Raw genomic sequence first — 20,284 nt, 5'->3', positions numbered from 1 at the left:
CGCTCGCCGCACCGCACTTCCGGCCCCTAGTAAAACTGGGACTGGGAGAGGCAAGGGGATCTGCACTCACAGAGGAGTGACAACCGTGACGGCACTCTGACTCGAGCACAAGTGCTTGTCTGTAATGTTACCGTCTCGTTAGGCCAATTATTATTATTATATATATTATATTATTTTAGCAGACTTAGGGTTAGACCAAATAAAAACATTGACCCACCCACAATTTGCAAATTAAAAGGGGTTCCCTATTGCATTTTGATTTATAAATAGTATAAAGTGGCTCCTAACAATACTGTAGCGTTCTACGCTTTTTCCACGTTGATCCACCATCACAGAACATATAATGAGAGATAGTCAGGTTTATTGCAACAGAAAAAAACATCTTTTAAATGGAGCACAATCTGTACACTCTACACCCCTTGCAGTCGACAATTCACCAGCTCTCTACCCCGTGGCCAAGACCCTGCCCTTTTAATATCCACTGGTTGTTACACGCACTGATAGCGCCAATCACAATGGGAATCTCTAATGTCCGCTCTGCTAAGGCGATTAATGAACAGTAATTTTAGCCACATAAAATTAAAAACAACACAACTGAATAAGATCAATTAAACAATGCCTTTATCACTGTAACTGCCGGAGGCTCCATCACAGCAGGCTGCTTACTAATGCAAACTCTCAATGCAAACCTACATGATTTTACTAACAATTCATTCGTTTCCTCTCATTTTAATCTCCTCATGAGGCAGGATTTCTGCAGTGGGAGACACTATTATTATTCTAATATATTTTCTTCATACTTCCGTGTTTGATTAAAACAAAAGTAAAGGTATGTTTATATTAAAATTATTGTATTTATAATTTATATTGTACTTTTGTTTGTCCTTTAATATATGTTATTTTATGAAACATTGTGAAATATTAGGCCTATATTTCCATATATACGTATGTCAGGCAATGTAATTGCTTTGGCAACACTGCAAAATTTTAAGTCATGCCAATAAAGCACCGTAAATTGACACGGAGCAAGGAGACTCTGTATCACAATCGGGTTTTTGTCATCGTGCCCTCCCCCTCCCTCTGTTGTTTATTCCATAGATATATATCGAGCTGGATGTGCGGTACGAGCCTGTGGAGGGCACGGCGGGCGGCTGGCAAAGCGAAGAGTTCCTGAACTATGAGGATCCTGATGAGTGAGTGACAGACCGGACCGGCCCCACCCTCATTTCCTGTCCCGACTGTAGTCGGACATGTCAATGATGTTTATATACAGTAATAAATAATACAACACGGTGTGCCACAATGGTTAACAGCATCCCTTGGGGAGTCTCCTGTCTCCTGTATCTGTGTTTGTGTCACCCATACACACACACTCGTGTTTCTGGACAGAGAACTGTCTTTTGGTGTCCATCCCACCTGTGCTCATAGTAATTTGTACTCTTTTTGATTTATTGTTCCAAGTGATCAAGTCTAAGAGCTGTAGCTTTCAAGACATTAATACTGCCCATGAGTAAAGATAACAAATGTCCGGTTAAAGACTCTTAATTATGATCTACCATTGAGTGTCCTAGTGCTTATTGTTTTCTGACTGAGTTCTTAATTTCTCTCTCTCTTGCAGCTCTGCACTTGTCATCAGAAATGCTGGCTTTTCTGAACCAGGGTAAGTTAGATCCTTTTGGAACTGGAGATGAGCACAGTGCCCAGCTGCAGCAGCTCTTCTTTGACCTCTGACTTGCAAACCTTTCCAGATCCAAGCAGGCGCTGCGTCCGGAGCGGCTGGACCGGGAGACGCGGAAACTGGGCCGTAGCCTGGTGAAGGATGGAGAAGAGGAGGGGCATGACGGCGATGATGACGACGATGATGACGACTATGACGTGGCGGACATTGAGTGCGCCAACATGACCTTCACCCCCATCCTGAGGTCTGTCCTAGTCATACCCGCAACCCCCTGGGGGAGACGGGAAAGTACATGTTTGTCTGCAGTAATACAACTTCAATATCTTGACCACACAGCGAATAGTTGTGGGTTCTTGGAAACCCATTTTTACAAGTCAGTCTGGTTATTTATTATAATTTATATATGTTTTTTATTAATTATTTTTCACTCTTTTCCTTTCTGTAGCCGCTGCAGGTTCCTCTCGAAGCACGAGCTCGCAGCCACGCCCAAACTGCAGAGCTTCCAGGTACAGAACAGGTATTCGGCCGTCCTGCCAGTCCAGCGGCCAGGTGCATGAAACACCTGTGCCCTTTTCCTGTTGGGCTAAACTATGGACCGACATTCCACCTCAGACTGAAGTATTTACACACACGATTGGCCCACAATATGCTCACCGGACAAATCGACCCCTCAAATTACACTTTCTCTTACTTTTGGTTTGTGAGTGTTCCTTGAGTTTAAAGGTGAAACCATGACTCACCGATTCTCTATTTAAGGGACAAGCTGATAGGTTTACTCAAGTAATTAAATATTGATATGGTTTTATGCAGTTGGCTATTCACTCTGAGCAGGCAGCTATGCCCCAGCGCCTGACTTACTGGGGAATGCCCCCTGACACCACTCTGCTTCCTTATTGCTAAGATCAATATTTGCACAGGCTGAGATGCACTGCCCAGCCTGCTTGCAGGGGTGTAACTGTGTGAAGTCCCAGTTTGCCTTGGGCCTGTAGAAGCCATCAGACCACAACAGTTTGGTGAAGGGTAGTGGAAGGTACTTCGAATGGAGAAAGCGTATCTGTCACTGAGGGCTGGAGAGCGATCAATCCACTGGTGGTTTAATGATCTCTTGAATGCAGGGCTTCAGGAGTGGGAGGAGGCCGGCTGGCTCAGGGATCAAGCTTGTCTTAATTCTAGGGGCTATACACAACCAATATCTCTCCTACTTCCCCTCTGTCACCTCCCCTTTCCCTTCTCCACAGGTAAATGTCAACGTGATTGAGGCTCAGAAACTTGTGGGTGTGAACATCAACCCGGCCGTGTATGTGACAGTGGGGGAGGAGAAGAAACACACGGTCACCCAGAAGTCCACCAACTGCCCCTTCTTCAATGAGGTAAAACTGCATGGCGCCTCATCACAACACACATTCATGATCTCTGCAGCTGGGAAATGGGTTTCCAAACTGGAAGATCACAACAGAATTTCCTGTCTTTAGCCTTTAATGCTAAATTATTTGTATTCAGGTTGTGATGAGATGCGCAGAGTATACCCCCCCATCCCTCCCAGTAGCAAGCAACTGATATGATCTCACACAATTCTCCTCTCGTTACGCTAAGTTACGTTACACGTTACGTTACGTTAAGTTTGACATCTTTCCTCTTTGCTTCTAGAACTTCCTGTTTGAGTTCCAGGAAAACCAGGAAGTTCTCTTTGACAAAGTAATCGAGATTTCGGTAAGTCGTCACTGTGAGAAATACAACAGAGAGACAGACATCTTATTTCATGCTCTCTGTGAGATGAGGTGGTCCAAGTTACTTCTGTCACTGCTTCCTCCCTCCTCCAGGTGGTTCATAAGAAGACACTGGCGTTCATGATGACAAGAATAGGCACGTTCAAGATTGACATCAGTACAGTCTACAACCAGCCAGGTACAGAGCCCTACTGTGACTCCCTCCCCATCCCCCTTCTGTCTTTCTACCATTGGTCACTGGTGGGTTCTAATCTGGTGTCTTTCTCTGTGTGTGTCTATGTCTGTCCTGCCCCAGACCACCGATTCTACCAGAAATGGGCGCCACTCACAGACCCCAAGGACACGCGCACAGGGATCAAAGGTTACGTGAAGTGCACGATGAGTGTGGTTGCCAAGGGCGACGCCATTGGCATGCCCAGCATCCCCCCCGCGGGCAGCCAAAACGACGACATTGAGAAGTGAGTAAGGACCGGAGGGGGGTGATGTATCCTCTTTTCCACAATCTGCCTTGCCCTGCTCTGCTCTGCTCTGATTATCCTTTCACTCGATCCATAGGAACCTGCTCCTGCCCAAGAGGATGCCAGTGGAGAGACCCTGGGCCAAGTTCCTAGTGAAGATTTTCAAGGCTGAGGGGTTACCCAGCATGAACTCTGGTTTCATGGGCAGTTTTTCCAAGATGATGGGCGAAAAGAAGGTCTTCATCGACCCCTATGTCCAGGTCACCTTTGCAGGACAGCAGGTATGGTCTGGAGTTGGCAAATATATATAGATCAAGTTATAGTTATATACAAATTTATAATGTTGTACATTGCCTGATGTGCTGGCAAACCTCACAGATCTTTGGATGTCAAGGTTTTCTCTCATCCCCAGTTCACACATTCTGTCCTCAGGTATGATCTCTCTGTTTGCTTACTCTGTGCTTTTATTATGAAGAATAAAACTGCTCTGCTCCTGTCCTGCCTTTCTCCAGGATGCATCTGGGAAGTTCAGTGTGACGCACGCCCACACGCAACTCGCACACAAACACGTCTCCCACACGCCAAACACACACCCCTCTGTGCAGACGCACTGTTTGTTTACTGGGCTGTGGTGCTTTTTGTTACTCAAATACCTCTGCATGCCTTCTAAATGGCCCCTAGCGAAAGGCCACTTGGAAAAATGCCCCTATCATAAGATTGTGTTTCTGCTGCGTGTTCTGTAAATCATAAATGAACATACACTTTACTGAGAACACACTCTCATACAGCATACTGAGATGCAGGCCTCTACTGGCACACACATACAAGATTTAAAGCTGATAGAAACTAAGATACACTCAACACTGAACTTACAATTTACATTACTAATACACTACAGGTGAAAAGTTTTAGAACACCCTTATTTTTCAAGTTTTAATTGAAATTTTAGCTGTTCAAGTCCAGTGCATAACCTGAAATGGTACAAAGGTAATCGGTAAACTGCCAGAGGTTAAAAAAAAAAAAAAAAAAAATAGTTTACCAAAAACTGAAAAAGAATGTACATTTAATGTAGGAATACAGTGTAATATAGAAGTTACACTGTTTCCTACAATGCGCACATCGTTTGAAAGCTTATTCTCTTGGCTACCAGTATGTTTCATTCTCAAACACATCCAATTTACGGTTTCTGTGTCACCCGCCGTCATTCAGAGCCCGGGGGGGTCAACGTGCAGCCTGCTCGGGGAGGGGGGGTCTCATTCAGACGGTCACAGATCACTCAGTTTCGATCGGATTTCTTTGCAAATAGGCTTGATTTGTTCAGAACAACCTAAAAACTAATCATATACATTATTTGATGTTCTATCAAACACAGAGAAGTTCAGATCCAATGATGTAAAATCATTGTGTATTAGTACACTGTAAACAGTTTTCCTTCTTGACATTCTGAGCTCTACGGGTGTGTGATGCTTCTACCAAAACGTGGATTGTGTTGTTCTGATCAGTAGACTGTCTGGTTCCAGAATTTTCTGCGATTTGACAATTAGGGGTGGGACGTAAATGCGTGGGGGGGTATATGAAACACATCTTTCACATCAGAGAATGCTTCACATCGTTAGAAAGCTGAGAGTCTCACAACACAACAGTGAAGAGTACATGTGGGATTAAAGAGAACCACATGGATTTGGTGCCCTTTTAAGGGTACTAGGGGGGTTTGTCAGCTAAAGGGGTTACAATATTTTGCTGTGATTAGACCAAATATCATATACAGGTACACAGGAGAAGGTACTGTGAAATAGAGCATTTATTGTTTAATGAAAAATGCAATTCTAGATACAGGATTTATTTCAGTAGCCTATATCACGGTTGATTTTAATTGTAAATGTGTAAAACACTTTGTTACAGCGGTAGACATTCATAAAATTATAATCCCTTTATAATATAGATTTATTTTATTATTTTGAAATCAAGTTGTATGCAAATATACAAATACATATTATAGCTAAACATAGATTTTTTTTAAATGCATATTTTTTTAAATGCAGTAAAGTATGATTTTGCATGTTACAACAATTCAATTATTTAAATTGCTGAAATCAACCAATGTACAATCATACATTGAATTGTTAATATCAATTTAATATATATAATTATTTATCAGCAATTAAGGATAAATGCTAACTGCTACTTGCTGCTACCTATGTAGATCCCTTTCTTGCAACCTTTTTGGATGCAGGTATATTTCTGCAAATAAACCTTTTAGGCTTTTAGTCTTTTTAGGGCTCCTCCTTCAGGAAGTACCTGTGTTCTGTAGTGGCAGGGGATTGTGTGCACAAGGTGTCAAGAACTCATTCCTTTTAAAGCACTAAAGTCTCACATTTATCACAGTGATAATATGAACCTTTTATTGGTTTTATTGGTGTGTTTGTTGATTGTCAAAACTGTCCCTCTATTGCATAGAGATACAGGGAACTTGCTGCATTAATATACCACATTCTCTCTCTCTTTCTATATATATATATAAATATGTGAAAAGGTATGACAATAGTCTGCAGGTGTCCAGTGTCCAGTGAGTTCACGGGCTGTGCTGTGTTTCCCAGGGGGAGACGTCAGTGGAGACGGACACCAACGCCCCCGAGTGGAACGAGCAGATCTCCTTCATCGAGCAGTTCCCCCCGCTGGCGCGCAGGATCAAAGTCCAGGTCCTCGACGATGCCAACATTGGTGATGTTGCCCTGGCAACACACTTCCTGGACCTGCAGCAGATCTCCGACCCCACCAGGAATGGTAACTGGGATGTTGTTGTATTGCTCGTGTATTTTCCTCGGGTGGGAAGGATACCGATACTATGATGTCTCTGTGTTGTTCCACAGGGTTCCACCCTACATTCGGGCCGTCCTGGATCAACCTGTATGGCTCCCCGCAGAATTCAGTGCTGCGGGACGTGCACCGCGACCTGAATGAGGGGCTGGGCCAGGGCATCTTCTACCGCGGGCGCATGCTGCTGTCGCTGTCCGTGGAGGTGTACTCCTCTCCTACCGCTGTCGTCGAAAACAAGGCCCTCGCCGCCGTCAGGAACACCTTCAGCAAACTCACCCTGAAGAAGAAGAGCAAGAAGTCCAAGGAGAAGAAGAAAAAGGACAAGGAAGGTAGGAGGAGGAGCAGCATCTCGGGAGCAGTTTGCGGGGCTGGGGGCTCCATGGAGATATTCTCTGGGACAGGATGCTCATTAGAGTCACAACCCCAGCAATGCTGTCTTTCTTTCTCCTTCCATTCCTGATGACAAATACCTGTTCTAATATGGATCATTGGGTAACTGATCTAAAATAATACAAGGTACATAGATACAGTGGACGTACATAGATGGACTAGAGTTCATGGGATGAGTTGTGTTGTGTTACCATGTTGTGATGAGATGTGTTAAAAAATAATGATATCCTCTTCCGTTGCCTTTCTACCCCATGGGATGCCAACATGCTTTACGTCTGGGAGGGAACAGACTTCGTCCACCACTGAAATGCAGCACCTGCTGGGGTGTGTCATGTTGTGACACATGGTGTGTGTGTGTGTTGCAGTAGTGCAGGGGCGCAGCGGGCCTGGGGAGGAGCCGGAGGACCGGGACTCGGAGGTGCCGGGCGCGGTCACAGTGGAGGTGGAGGAGATACATCCCCTTCCTGAGGTCAGCCCACCTCTCTGAATGTCTGAGCGCAGCGATTCCTTTCCACTCCCTCTCAAATCAACATGAAGCATGCTCTTTATTGCATGGTGCCGTTCATGGAATTGTGGCTTGAATACAGCTGTGGCTATTTTAGATTTATTTTTCGTCTCCTGCAGAACTTCTTGGGGGAGAAGGAGGAGTTCCTCTTGTTTGCCTCACTCTTCGATGTGACCATGATCGATCCCTCCATTGGCACCAAGCCAGTCTCCTTCGAACTCTCTATCGGTAAGACTGGCATTGGCTCAGGCCTCAATCCCCATACATCCTGTGCGTTCCTTGGAAGCAGCAGGTTTTTTGGGAGGGTGTTGAGCAGGGGAGTGATGCAACGTCTTTTTTTGGGACAGGTAACTACGGCAAAGCGGCCGAGGTGGTGGTAAAGTCCAAGAAGCGGGAGGCACGGGGGGTGGGGCAGGGGGAGGACAGGCAGCCGCTGATGGAAGGATCGGAGGATGAGCTGGAGAGAGAGGAGCTGGCTAACCCCCCTGGCAGCAGAGACCGGTCCGTCAGCGCCACCCGCAGGCCACAGCTTACTGAATATGACCGGTAAGATGGGAATGGGAGGAGGTTTGAAGACATATCACCATTGCATCTACCTATCTACCTATCTGTCTCTCTAATCTATCTATAGCCTGTTCGTCTTTCTCCCTACCTGCTAATACGATGTATATGTACCTGGCTGTTTGTTTCCATCTATCTTTCTCCCAGTTTTTCCATTCATGTCCATCCACTCATCGAATTGTTATCAATCTAATGGATGCAACATGAAGTACAGTATACTACCTACAGTTTAGTATAATGTGTGTGTGTGTGTCTCTCAGGTCGTTCAGTTGTATCCCTCTGCTGTATGAGAAACCCTGTATCTACGTGTGGAACTACTGGGAGGACCACTGCTTCCGGCTGCACATCTCCAACTGGCTCTCCAAAATGGCCGACAGGCTGGTGAGTGTCTCTGGGTGGGGGTTCACCATGTCTATAATTTTTACCCTCAACTCCACCCTCGGGTTAGCCCCACCCCGAGGCAGCATTGTAGTCCCGCCTCCGAGCTCTTGATACTGACAGGTCATTGGTCCCCCAGTCTGCCTTGGTCATTGGCCTGCCTGGTTTGAAAGCTGTTTTCCCGGTATTGGAATAGTGGAAATAAACTGTGCTTACGTTTTACAGTACAATACAATATTATTTCCCAACGGTGAAGAGGATGCTGATTTAAAATATGATACTATTATTATATGTAAAACAAATATACCTTTTTGTAAACTTATGTTTTTAATTAATATCTTATTATACTAGAATTAATGTAAAAATTTAGTTATACTTGATGTTATACGTTTGTAAATGACCTATTTATTTAGTTTTTGTCAATGCAAGTACAAAGATGAATGAATGCCTATAATGTGACCTTTTATATTAATAACTTTACCCATAATTTCCACATGCTTGTCTCTAGGCATAATAATGAATTGTACATCTAAAAATAACACTCCACCCCACCCTGCCTCCCTTTTGATAAAATAAATTACAGCTGTACATGCAATGGAATGGAAAATCTTATTGTATGTAATACATGAAACTAATGTGAACATATTAATTTAATTAATATCATTCAAATTGTTCTCTCGATTTAAATGCATCGCTATAATGTTAATTTAATAGATGAAAGGTTATTTTACTATTCGTAGTGTTACTTTCTTCTCTTTGAAATTATGATGCTGTATTGTATATTTATGTGTATTATACAACATAATCCTTGATTTTCTTAGACCATTGTTATGTACAAATAAATATATGTTCAATATAATGTTATACTGTTTGTAATATATTTTATTAATTATTTCCAACATTTATGGTCCGTATTTTATAGTAAATCCACATATCACTGCATGAAATATTACAGTGCCTTTCTATTTTTCTTAATATTAATTACATATTCATTAAATGCATCATCCGTAAGCTGCTGGAAATGTATTTGTTATTAAGGACCATATTGATTTCGTAAAAGTACTTTTCACACAAAAGTATTCAAATAAAATTGCTGCTGGGAAACAAACTGTCTTCTATTTCGATGTGTAAGCATTAATTTAACATATACTATTATTATAGCAGTTTCCTTCCACTATTCCAATTTACTCCTGGAGTTTCAAGCACAGCATTGCATAGAAACCTAAGATACGGAACCGGAAAGGGGGCTGGGAACTTTTAAGCAGACAGACCAATGACAAAGGCAGACCCCAGTCTACCCCATACCAATGACCTGTCAGTTTCAAGAGCTCAGAGGCAGGAGTACAATGCTGCCTTGGGGGTAGGGGTGGATGGTGGAGTTGAGGGCAAAAATTATAGACGGCGGCTCAGTTGGCCTCATGCTTCCTGCTTCCGTTGCATTGTGGGAGAGCTCGTTGTGCTGAAAGATGCAATACAGGTGTGAGTTGCTGTCTCTCTCTCTCTCTTGCTCTCTCCTCATTTATCAGCCTGTCCCTGTAACACATCTCATTTTTACACATTTCTGAAAGCAGAATTTGGGAAGAGACAGGTTCTCTGTCCAGGCTTATGTATCTTTTTGCCATGACAATCTTACCATCTAGCAACGATCTATACCATTCTACCATCCATAGCTTTTAAATATTCACTACACATACTATATTTGGCCCCAGAGCACTATTTTATTTTATGTATTTATTTATACATAAATGTATATATTTTTTAAACCACGATGTACATGATATTCCCTGGCTCCCAGGAGCATGGCATCGACGAGGTAGAGAAGCTGCTGAAGAGGCCAAAGAGCCAGGCAAAGGAGCGGCTGGTGGAGGTGCTACTGGAGCTGGTGGCGAGCTGCAAGTAGGTGACATGGCAACTGAGCTTGTGCATTTTTTGTATATTCTTGGTTTTGTAGCTCTCTTACTGAAGGCTTATCGCAAGATTTTGAGTTTCCTATGGACTGTCCTCTATCAGTAGTACCCGTGACACTGAAATGCTCTTGTGAAGCACGTGTCCCTGCAAACAAACACAAACAAAGAAGTAAAAATGTAAACCAACATGGAGACATGAACAGGACCTGTGGAAGGCGTATCAGGTGCTTTTAGGACGCTGCTTTGTGAGATGGTGCAGAACAAAAATGCTGGGTAAGAGCTGTGTCACTTTGTCCCGCACTCCAGGCAGTACAGCTCCCAGGCAGACAAGAAGACCGTGACACGCCCCAACAACCTGGACCGGAGTCGCCTGGACTTCCTGAAGAAGAACGTTGTGAGTGGGCCTGGGGGAGGCGCTCTCACCCCCACCCCCGCACTTGCTTCCTAGATCAGGGAATCCAGTCAGTCCGTACAGCAAGGGGCAGGGCTTACTGCGCTGTTGTTTCCATCCTGTCCTGTTCCTCTGTATAAACACTATCAGCCATTTAATTATTAGAATAAATTATAATAATCTACAAAAAAAACTACTTTCCCCTTATTGTTCCTGAAACATAAACATGTTGCAAAATAACACATTACAGAGACAGATTAAATTGCCAGGCCTAGCTTTCCTCTGGCCTCTGCTGACTGGTGCGAATTGATAACATTGCAGAATCAGGACTGTCTCTCTGTCCAGTGCAGTCTGTGACCCTGCTGTGTCCCCAGGTCCTTCTGGCGAAACAGGCCCTGCGTGTGCGGAGGCGGATCACGGTGCGGACAGTAAGGGAGAAGCTGGGCGACGTCAAGAAGATCCTGCGAAGGGTCCGGTTCCTGGCCAAGGAGGTGCTCAGGCTGCTTCTTACATGCTTTTTCATTTTTTCTTTCATTTTAGTTTTCTTTTATTCTTTTCGTTAGTTCTTTTTCTCTTTCTTGCTTCCACTAACAAGCTTACTGAAATGTGCATCGACCCATAGTGTGGCTGGTTGTGTTCCTTTGTGCAATACTGTACGGAGTAAGAAATGCCAAGAGCTCTCCTTCAGAAGTTGTCAGTAAGACTGGTAACTTCACCTAGCCACAGCAGTAATGAAATGTAATGACTGGTGCTCAGTGTGTGTGTGTGTGTGTGTCCAGCCCCAGAGCACGCTGCCGGATGTCTTCCTGTGGCTGCTGAGTGGGGAGAAACGCCTGGCCTACGCTCGCATCCCTGTGCACTCCATCCTGTACTCCGTGGTGGAGGAGGAGAAGGGCAAAGACTGCGGGAAGGTGCACACTGTCTACATGAAGGTGTGTCCGTCCAACACAGTGCAGTGTGTCAGGGCGTCTGTCTTTTGCTTCACTCTACTTAGGGTGTCAAAGGTTAAAGGCAGCGTGCTGTGTCCTGTGTCTGCTTTCAATGTATATTGTTTCCTAAAGAACTGAGTTTTATATTGCATCTAGAATATGTTTTAGAATATCTGCCACAGAGTGTGTGTGGCATGTTGGTCAGTCAGTCGGTCAGTCGGTCAGCCTGCCGTGTCTCTGTCCCCTCTCTGCAGACCCCTGGGGGGCCGGTGGGGGAGATCTTTGCCAAGCTGGAGGTGTACATGTGGCTGGGGGTGACCAAATATGTGAAGAACAGCCTCAGCAGTCTCCCCGCAGAGTTCACACCGCTGTACGACAACACCCCGCCCACCGTGCCGCCCCCCTCCAACACCCCCCCCATCAGGCTGTGCTGTGACGGTGAGTGACTGATAGGGGGGAACTGTACTCAGACCCAGCTGTGGAGAGGTGTGAGGTGGTCAGAGTGGTCTTGTCACACTGATCTTCAGCTTAGTCTAGTTTTAAGGTCAAAGCTTATGGACTGTGAAACTATGCAAAAACAACAGGTTTGCATGTCTTTTTTCACATTTAATTTAAATCTTGTCTGTTTTTCCAGTTTTAAAAAATAATTAAACATTTTTTCCCACATATATGAAGGTTTTGATAAATACTATATCTGCATTTTGAGAGCTAGTATTAAAGTTACGTGTAAAGATCAATGCAGCTGGTTTCCCAGCCAGCCCAGCCCAGCAACCTCGGCCAAAGAACTGAGAGTTTTCAGAATTACTTAACTGATGGTCCACCCAGCCGTAGATCTAGAGACAGACGCTGTGTGCTCTGGTCAGGCAGTCTTCAGGGCAGCTCTGTGGCCAGCGGTCCCCAATCTCTGACACAGTGGCATCTGTGTTGTCACTGCAGACAGTCGGTACTTCCAGCTGCGAGCTCACCTGTACCAGGCACGCGGGATCTTGGCCGCGGATGACAACGGGCTCTCAGATCCCTTCACCAAGGTGGTCTTCTTCTCACAGTGCCAGGTCACTAGGGTAAGGTGGTAGTATTATTACTATTATTATTGCAATAAAAGTATTATAATTACATTAAAGTAATGTATTCATGAATGCTAGCAACAGGATTGCAAATTGGAAACTAAAAATGTAAAATCTACCACTCCTTATTCTCTCGCTACCTCCACTCCTCACACAAACATGTCTTCATTACACATCCTCAGGAAACAAACGTACTTCTGGTTTGATGTCACTCAGATTGTGGTTGTTCCCACCTCAAGGTGTTGGAGGAGACTCTGTCACCCACCTGGAGTCAACTGCTGCTGTTTGAGCAGATCCTGATCGAGGGCAGCAAGGACGAACTGAAGGCCGACCCCCCAGTCATCGTTATCAACATCTACGACTATGACAAGTTTGTAAGCACTGAAGATGGGCTACACCTACCATTAATTAATTCATTAATTCATTCAAGTTGTGAGTGCATGTTGTTGTGGTGGTCGTTGCCCTCACACCAGGGCTGCTTGCTGCCATACTGTAAACCATCAGTGTCACACACCTTCCCTGATGGGCACAGTGTCTCTGGGAGACAAGAATTGCTTTACTGTAGCTTTAATGGTTGGCTGCTCCACTCAGGCCGAAAACCAAAAGAGACTCCGGAATTTTTAACAATGAACTGGAGTTTGAGACCCTTTTGCTGCCAACTGCCAGACTGTGCTGTGTTACCACATAGCCTGGCACAAGGTATAACCCCCCTGGGCCACTGTGGGCACAGTGGGTACACTGCCTGCCAGGCATGGATGTTAGTATGTTAGAGTCTGACCCCCTGGTCCCATGTCCCCAGGGCAGCCCAGAGTTCATCGGCCGAGCGTTTGCGGAGCCAGAGATGAAGTTCGCTGAGGAGCCGTACAAAAAGCCCGCGCTCCAGTTCTTCGACATCAGCAAAGGCAAGGCAGCCGCTGGGGAGCTGCTGGCCGCCTTCGAGCTCATTGAGCTGGACTACTCCGGCTTCGGGGAGGTGAGCGCTGAGCAGCCGCACGAGCAGGGGAAGCATGTGCTTAGACACACTAGAAACCACACAAAACTATAGTGTTTATCCAGTCCTCCGCACTCCAACACACTTTTTCAATTATTATTGTTATGATAATGATTATTTTTAACTAAATCATCTCTTGAATTAGCCCCAAGAAAATGCTTAACCTGCTTCAGTTCAGACAGGTAGATTATACAGACAGGCAGTCAGATGGAGAGTCAGACAGACAGAAAGTTATTCCCTGTCTGGCTGACATGCCAGGTGGATTGATATGAGTGATGGAGAAGGTCACCTCACACACTGCTCTTCCTATTTCCCATCAGCCCTCCCTCCCTCAGGATGTGGACCCGAGGGATCCCGTGTATTTGCCTGAGGAGAAATTCTACATCATCCCTGAGGGCGTGAGGCCTGTTCTTAAGAAGTTCAGGATTGAGGTGAGCTGTAGGGCAGACAGCTGAACATCTGTGTCTTTAATTACCAAGGATGTTCTCATTGCTCATGTATTATTGTTAAATATGCAGTGGATTTGCACAATGTTACTCTGATGTCAAGTCCATGATGCTGCCAACTGCTGTTTGTGCCAGAATCCTGCTGTGGAATTATTGTAGTTGCGTGTGTGTGTGTTTGTGTATAAACGCACACCTTTGTAATGAACCAAAACAATATGGTGAGATCAATTCAAGACATTGGTTAAAGATGTAAATAAACAAACAAAGAATCCTGGGGCCTAGACCTGCTCACCTAGACCTGTGCCCCTGTGAGTAGGTGCTGTACTGGGGCCTGCGGGACCTGAAGCGGGTGAACCTGTTCGAGGTGGAGCGGCCGCAGGTCCGCATGGAGTGCTCGGGGCAGCGCATCGAGTCCGAGGAGATCCAGAGCTACAAACTTAACCCCAACTTCAGCCAGATCATAAAGCACTTCGACGTGGTGAGCCCTCGACCCGCACAGCGCACCGCGTCTGTAAATCCATAACTATGATGTGCACTTATGAATGCCTCTGTGCTCCATCACCTCTCCCCCTCCAGGAGCTTCCAGAGCTGGTGTACCTGCACCCCCCCCTCACCATCTTCGTGTTCGAGCGGCGGGCGTTTGGACGTCTGGTCCTGGTGGGCACCCATGTAGTCCAGACGCTCATGAACTTTGCCCCCAAAGACCTGGACGAGTGGAAGGAGGAGGAGGAGGAGGAGCCACAAGGTAATCTCACTAGTGTGGGCCCCCTTTCCATATGGTTGCAGTGAAATTATAAATTAGTTATTTAATTTTTAGTACTTTATTTTTACCATACAACTTCCTATAAATCAGCTTCCCCTTCAAACAGCCAGCCCTGTACACATTTATAAAATGTTGTACTTTATTTACTGCTGCTGCAATGCTGATGTATTTTTTATTAATTTTGTTCATGTTCTGTTTAGTTTAGTTTACACTGGCAGTTGATCCAGGGAGAGAGTGGTGCTCCTGCAGATTAAAGGAGGACAAAGAAAAAACAAAAACAAAGCTTATTACCAGAGCTATGCAATTCAACAACAAAATGAATTAGAAAACCTGAACTGCATTGTTTAGGGATCATTGAAATGCTCTTGGGAGGTGGGGGGGAGTTATTGGCAGAGATGCATTAACTGTATTGAACATTTAAATGCAAGTTACTCTTTTGTGGAGCTGAAGATGAGAGTTGAATTCTAGAGAGCTGGGGCAGCTCCAGGACACAGATGTCAGTAAACACATGAGGAATATGAGGCACAGAGTTCCAGAATCGCGCTCGGCTCCCTTCTCTCCTTCTGTCCAATATACACAGACAACAGAAAGGCTTTTTTAAAGAGGACCAATCACCTCTTGTACTTCATACTGATAAACAATCTAACCAACACAAACAGAACCCTGTGGCTGTGTGAAGCTCAGTGTAGTTAATCCCCCTGAATCCATTATTTGAAGCTCAACAAATATCAATAACTTAGATCAAAATTCATGACCCTGTCATTTCGCTGTTTGTTTCAGACAAGAAGCCACCAAAGAAGGTGACGCCCCTGAACACTGTGATCAACATGGACCTGAGAGGACTGCCCATCAGGGACACCAAAATCCCTATCAACCCCATCAACCTGGTCACAGTGAGTACAGCCCACCGCTGTCTTAATGGACAGATAAGTCTGGGGACTTCCAAGCTCAGGTGCTCAAACGTGTGTTTTACAACACTGTAAACTGGAGTTGAACCCCATAAATCAGGATCAGTTTCTGGTGCGACCCAATGTGTGTGACCCAATAACCGTGCTGAATTACAATAGCGTGTCTGCAGATTTGTAACCTTAAACCTGACTGTTAAGTTTGTGCAGTCAGTGATGCCATGTGCCATCCTAACATCTCTCCCCCAGGCGCCCCTGAAGAAAGGGCCACTTAAGCTGCTGAAGGAGGAGGAGCTAGAAGAAGAGGAGCCAGAGAAGGAGGAACTGGACTGGTGGTCGAAGTACTACGCCTCACTGGCCGAGCTGGAGAACCAGGTGGGTTTGTCCAGCTGATCGGAGAGTATAAATACACTTGCTGAAGATCATACTGGACAGTAAGAACTGAAAAATTAAGAACATCCACATAACTTTGTCACCCAGAAAAAGGCTATGGTCATCTTCATATGCAGCAAGTGTTTCTTGTTTCAATAGAACTTTTATTTAAACAAATTTAGATTTCTGCTACCCTTTGATGACTTTGTTGACTGAAATATTTTTTCCTTTATGCACAGAACATGGAGGATGAAGAAGAAAACGAAGAACAGACCGATGCAGGTGATCAATGCTGGGGCTGTTTCAACACATCGGCTATTGGCTTTTTTCATCCCAACAGTTATTATTGGCTTTCTGCAGTCTTCTCTACACAGATTTCCTGCTGTTTTTTGAGAGATCTGAAGATGCTTTAACTCGTTTGGCTGACTCTGTGCTGAGTGATGGATGATTGTCCTTGCATTTTATTTTATTTATTTATGTGGCTTGTCTGAGCTCATTAGCTAGACATTTATTGAAAAGGAGACATGTTTGTTTGTTAGTTGTTGTTTTTTTCCTCAATTGACTTATGTAAAGGTTAAATAATGGATTAATTAACAGAATGATTGATTGCTGATTCAGCCCACTGTCTCCATCCTCCGTCTGCCTGTTGTTGGCTCTCAGCAGCCATGGCTTCGTGTGTCACAAATGATCCATTAAGTCATTGTGGGGAGGGGGGAGGGGGAGACATTCTAGAAATCAATTTTCCACTAAGTCAGACACCATGGTACACTGTGCACAAATCTCCCCAGTTATTCCTCACCGGGAATTCTGGACATGGGCTGAGATAAATTTAGCCCTGGTCTTCACAATATATCAGCCCCATTATTGCTCCTCTGAAAACACAGCATAGAAGTGGAAATGCAAAACAAAACAAGACAATGCACCACAGCAGCAGAAAAAGAGCAATGGTGCAGTCCCCATTTCTACCGTGCTTCCGTGCCTCATCCGTGAAAAAATAAATGTTGCCTTAGCAGACGTCCACGAGCATTCTTCTATTTCCTGATCTCCCTCATCCACGTTCTCTTTGCAGAAGGTGGGAATTTAAACATGGCGACGATCGAAGCGGAAGAAGACGATGCGAACGTGTTGGTCGAAGTCGAGCCCCCCAAACCCAAGAGGAAGATGATTTGCACTTTGAAAGTAAGCTCGTATTGGCGTTTTAGGTTTGCTTTGTCCACTGAAGGTGGGAGGTTGGCAGTGCAGTCTGTAAACCAACTACTAAACTGCACTGAACTCGCCTGAACCCACCCTAGCCAACTGCACAACGTCTTTTTCACAGCTTTATAAGTCCGAACTGGAGAACGAGTTTGAAGAGTTCATGGACTGGCTGCACACCTTCCCCATCTACAAAGGGAGAGCCAACTGTGAGAATGAGGAGGAAGATGAAGAGGAGCGAACCATGGGCAAATACAAGGTGACTGCTCCCAAACCATCCGTGTTTCCAGGCAGTGTCAATTCCTTTGTCTGCCCAGTAGCACCCATGTCACTGTTTCCATCTCTTGGAAGTTTCTCAATAAGAAAAACAAAATCCAAGCTAATATTGTTCTCTTGGATTAAACTTCAACACATAAACATGACCCTAAATCTAAATCAATAGGTCAATTTGTAGTAACAGCTAAATCAAATATAAAACAAAATGGAATAACATTTGAAGTCCAGTCACCTAGTCCTGGTCCTAGTGCACATTGCCAATGACCAGGACATTATAATGCCTGAAAACACAATACTAACACCCAGGATCACATGTTTTTTGGAGAGCTGTGGGCACTTGCTGACTTGTTCTGTCTGTCTGTTCCTGTTTAGGGCTCTTTCTTAATTTACCCCATTTCACAAGAAGACGAGGACGCGGAGTGTAAGATCACCAAAGGAATCCCCAAAAACGTGCCCATTAAAGTCCTGGTGAGGGTCTACGTGGTGAAGGTAAGTGCACAAGCACAGAATTTTGGTGAACAGACAATGGAATCACCATTGCTCATTCCATTCACCATCAGTAACTCAGTCTTCCTGAACCAGATCTGCTTCTGCTTCTTCTTCTTCATCTTCATCTTTTTCTCCTGCTTCACCATGTTATTGATTGTATTTTTATATATCCCTATTTAAATATATTGCACCTCCCTTAACGAGGAATGCTTGGACATGGATGTCCAGTCAGGCTTGTGTGCTGATTAACTCCCAGAGGTTTCCAGTGACAAGACAGGAGGCGGTGGGTTGCGTGGTGAGACTAACAATTCAGTACAGTACGTGTTTTGTTTGTGCCACAAGGCAACCAACCTGGCTCCCACCGACCCCAACGGCAAGGCAGACCCCTACGTAGTGGTGAAGGTGGGTCAACAGCAGATGGACAGCAAGGACCATTACATCCCCAAGCAGCTGAACCCAGTGTTCGGAGAGTAAGATACTGTTTTATTTGGTGAAGTATTTTACATTTCAAATTAAAAAACAATCATTACAAATTTTAATACTTGTGATTAAAATTTTAAAAATCAATTCTTAAAATCACTTAAATTTTTTAAAATCTTTGTGATTTAACGTAAACAAAATAAATGAACTTCAAATAAACAAGTGCACAAAACAACAAAACAAACGTGATTAAAAAAACTGCTACCAACATAAAAGTCAAATACATTGAAAATAACTGAAAATGCACCGGACAAAATAAAGAAACAATTAAAATGGTAAAAATAAAAAACAAACAAAAACGGTCCAATGAATTTAAAATTAATCCAAAACGGTCAATGTATTTGACAAATATATAGAACAAAACTAAACCAAAAAACAAACAAACAAACAACTAGTGTTTTAAAAACAACTAAATCTTTAAAAACAGTTCAAATTCATTTTTAAAAGTCATTTTAAAAGACAATCATTCATAAAATAGTTAAATGATCTTGGACTCGGGCTCCAGCAGGGGGAGATGACCGTCCCCGGAGGTGGGTCCCATCATGGGATCCTGAGCTCCCCCAGATCTTGTATTTGCCAGTTCCTAAAGGCTTCCTCCTTGCCCCTCTGATGGACCTCCAGATTGACATAGTCCCTCACGAGTACCATGCCCCTCCGCGCGATGACGATCGGGTCCAGCTCCTGCTTATTGAATAGACAGATATTCCGTCCCTCCCACAGGGCCTGCTTCACTGCGTAGACGACACGCCACCAGCACCTCAGGGTGGAAGATGTTAATCCCCTGGCTGGACAATATAAGATCTGCTGGGCGGTCGCCCGCGCAGGAAAGGCAAACCTGTGGAGGAACGGAGAAAACAGGAGCCAGACTCTGTAGGCGGAGGGGCAATCTCTAAAGATGTGAGCCTCCGTCTCCTTCCCCAGGCAACCCTTGTAAGGGCAGATGTCATAAGGGGCTAGGCCCCTTCTGTGCATGAACACTCGGGTGGGGAGACACTGACTCACAGTCATCCAGGAGACATCTTTCTGCGTATTCGTGAGGCAAACGTGCGTAGCTTTAGCCCAGATAAACCGGCAGGTTTCGGGAGGGAAATCTTCTATCCGGCTGGTCTCCTGGGTAGATCTCATCTGGCTACAGATGGTCTTATAATCCCAGGAGGCCAGCACGACTTTATGGAGGCCTACTTCGAGCGCAAAAGCTCGGAGCGCCCTGTAGAACGGCGGGGGATCCCACGAGTGCGGCTTGGTGTTGTCCATGGCGCAGAGGCCGAATGGTCTCGGGCTGCTGGCAAAGTAGAAGCGGTTCATAAAACTCACTTTCTTGCCAGCAGCCTGGATGTTCTTGACCACGTAGGCCAGCCCCTGGTCCTTTATCAGCCGCACAACGTCCGGGACCCCCCTGCCTCCATCCAGGGTACCCTTCACCATTTGCACTCTCTTCAGCCTCTCTTAATTTTGCTCCCCCAGACAAACCGAAATATAATACTGGTCACTAGTTTTGCGACAACCTTGTCTGGGGGGAAGATCATTCCTACGTAGAGGAGTATCGGGAAGAGGATGGCCTTT

General features: G+C 44.9%; 1 protein-coding gene across 1 annotated transcript in view; it reads left to right on the top strand.

Moving 5' to 3' along the window:
* The window catches only part of fer1l4 (fer-1 like family member 4), a 36,920-nt gene that overhangs the window by 5,931 nt on the left and 10,705 nt on the right, over positions 1 to 20,284 (top strand). The window contains exons 5-37 of the mRNA XM_066702159.1: positions 1,099 to 1,193; positions 1,619 to 1,660; positions 1,749 to 1,922; positions 2,124 to 2,184; positions 2,917 to 3,048; positions 3,326 to 3,388; positions 3,499 to 3,583; positions 3,701 to 3,863; positions 3,961 to 4,144; positions 6,461 to 6,647; positions 6,734 to 7,009; positions 7,436 to 7,539; positions 7,695 to 7,803; positions 7,923 to 8,121; positions 8,397 to 8,517; positions 10,310 to 10,410; positions 10,728 to 10,815; positions 11,187 to 11,303; positions 11,592 to 11,744; positions 11,996 to 12,179; positions 12,678 to 12,802; positions 13,045 to 13,179; positions 13,605 to 13,778; positions 14,117 to 14,227; positions 14,559 to 14,720; positions 14,819 to 14,987; positions 15,786 to 15,898; positions 16,160 to 16,285; positions 16,522 to 16,564; positions 17,352 to 17,461; positions 17,601 to 17,735; positions 18,125 to 18,241; positions 18,584 to 18,711. Coding sequence (XP_066558256.1) covers positions 1,099 to 1,193; positions 1,619 to 1,660; positions 1,749 to 1,922; positions 2,124 to 2,184; positions 2,917 to 3,048; positions 3,326 to 3,388; positions 3,499 to 3,583; positions 3,701 to 3,863; positions 3,961 to 4,144; positions 6,461 to 6,647; positions 6,734 to 7,009; positions 7,436 to 7,539; positions 7,695 to 7,803; positions 7,923 to 8,121; positions 8,397 to 8,517; positions 10,310 to 10,410; positions 10,728 to 10,815; positions 11,187 to 11,303; positions 11,592 to 11,744; positions 11,996 to 12,179; positions 12,678 to 12,802; positions 13,045 to 13,179; positions 13,605 to 13,778; positions 14,117 to 14,227; positions 14,559 to 14,720; positions 14,819 to 14,987; positions 15,786 to 15,898; positions 16,160 to 16,285; positions 16,522 to 16,564; positions 17,352 to 17,461; positions 17,601 to 17,735; positions 18,125 to 18,241; positions 18,584 to 18,711 — 4,286 coding nt within the window. The remainder of the gene's footprint in view (positions 1 to 1,098; positions 1,194 to 1,618; positions 1,661 to 1,748; positions 1,923 to 2,123; positions 2,185 to 2,916; positions 3,049 to 3,325; positions 3,389 to 3,498; positions 3,584 to 3,700; positions 3,864 to 3,960; positions 4,145 to 6,460; positions 6,648 to 6,733; positions 7,010 to 7,435; positions 7,540 to 7,694; positions 7,804 to 7,922; positions 8,122 to 8,396; positions 8,518 to 10,309; positions 10,411 to 10,727; positions 10,816 to 11,186; positions 11,304 to 11,591; positions 11,745 to 11,995; positions 12,180 to 12,677; positions 12,803 to 13,044; positions 13,180 to 13,604; positions 13,779 to 14,116; positions 14,228 to 14,558; positions 14,721 to 14,818; positions 14,988 to 15,785; positions 15,899 to 16,159; positions 16,286 to 16,521; positions 16,565 to 17,351; positions 17,462 to 17,600; positions 17,736 to 18,124; positions 18,242 to 18,583; positions 18,712 to 20,284) is intronic.

The sequence above is a fragment of the Amia ocellicauda genome, chromosome 4 (assembly GCF_036373705.1).
Source record: "Amia ocellicauda isolate fAmiCal2 chromosome 4, fAmiCal2.hap1, whole genome shotgun sequence".
In the NCBI taxonomy this organism is placed as follows: Eukaryota; Metazoa; Chordata; class Actinopteri; order Amiiformes; family Amiidae; genus Amia; species Amia ocellicauda.
The sequence above is the reverse complement of the archived record's forward strand: the minus strand, read 5'-3'. Positions and strand labels throughout refer to the sequence as shown.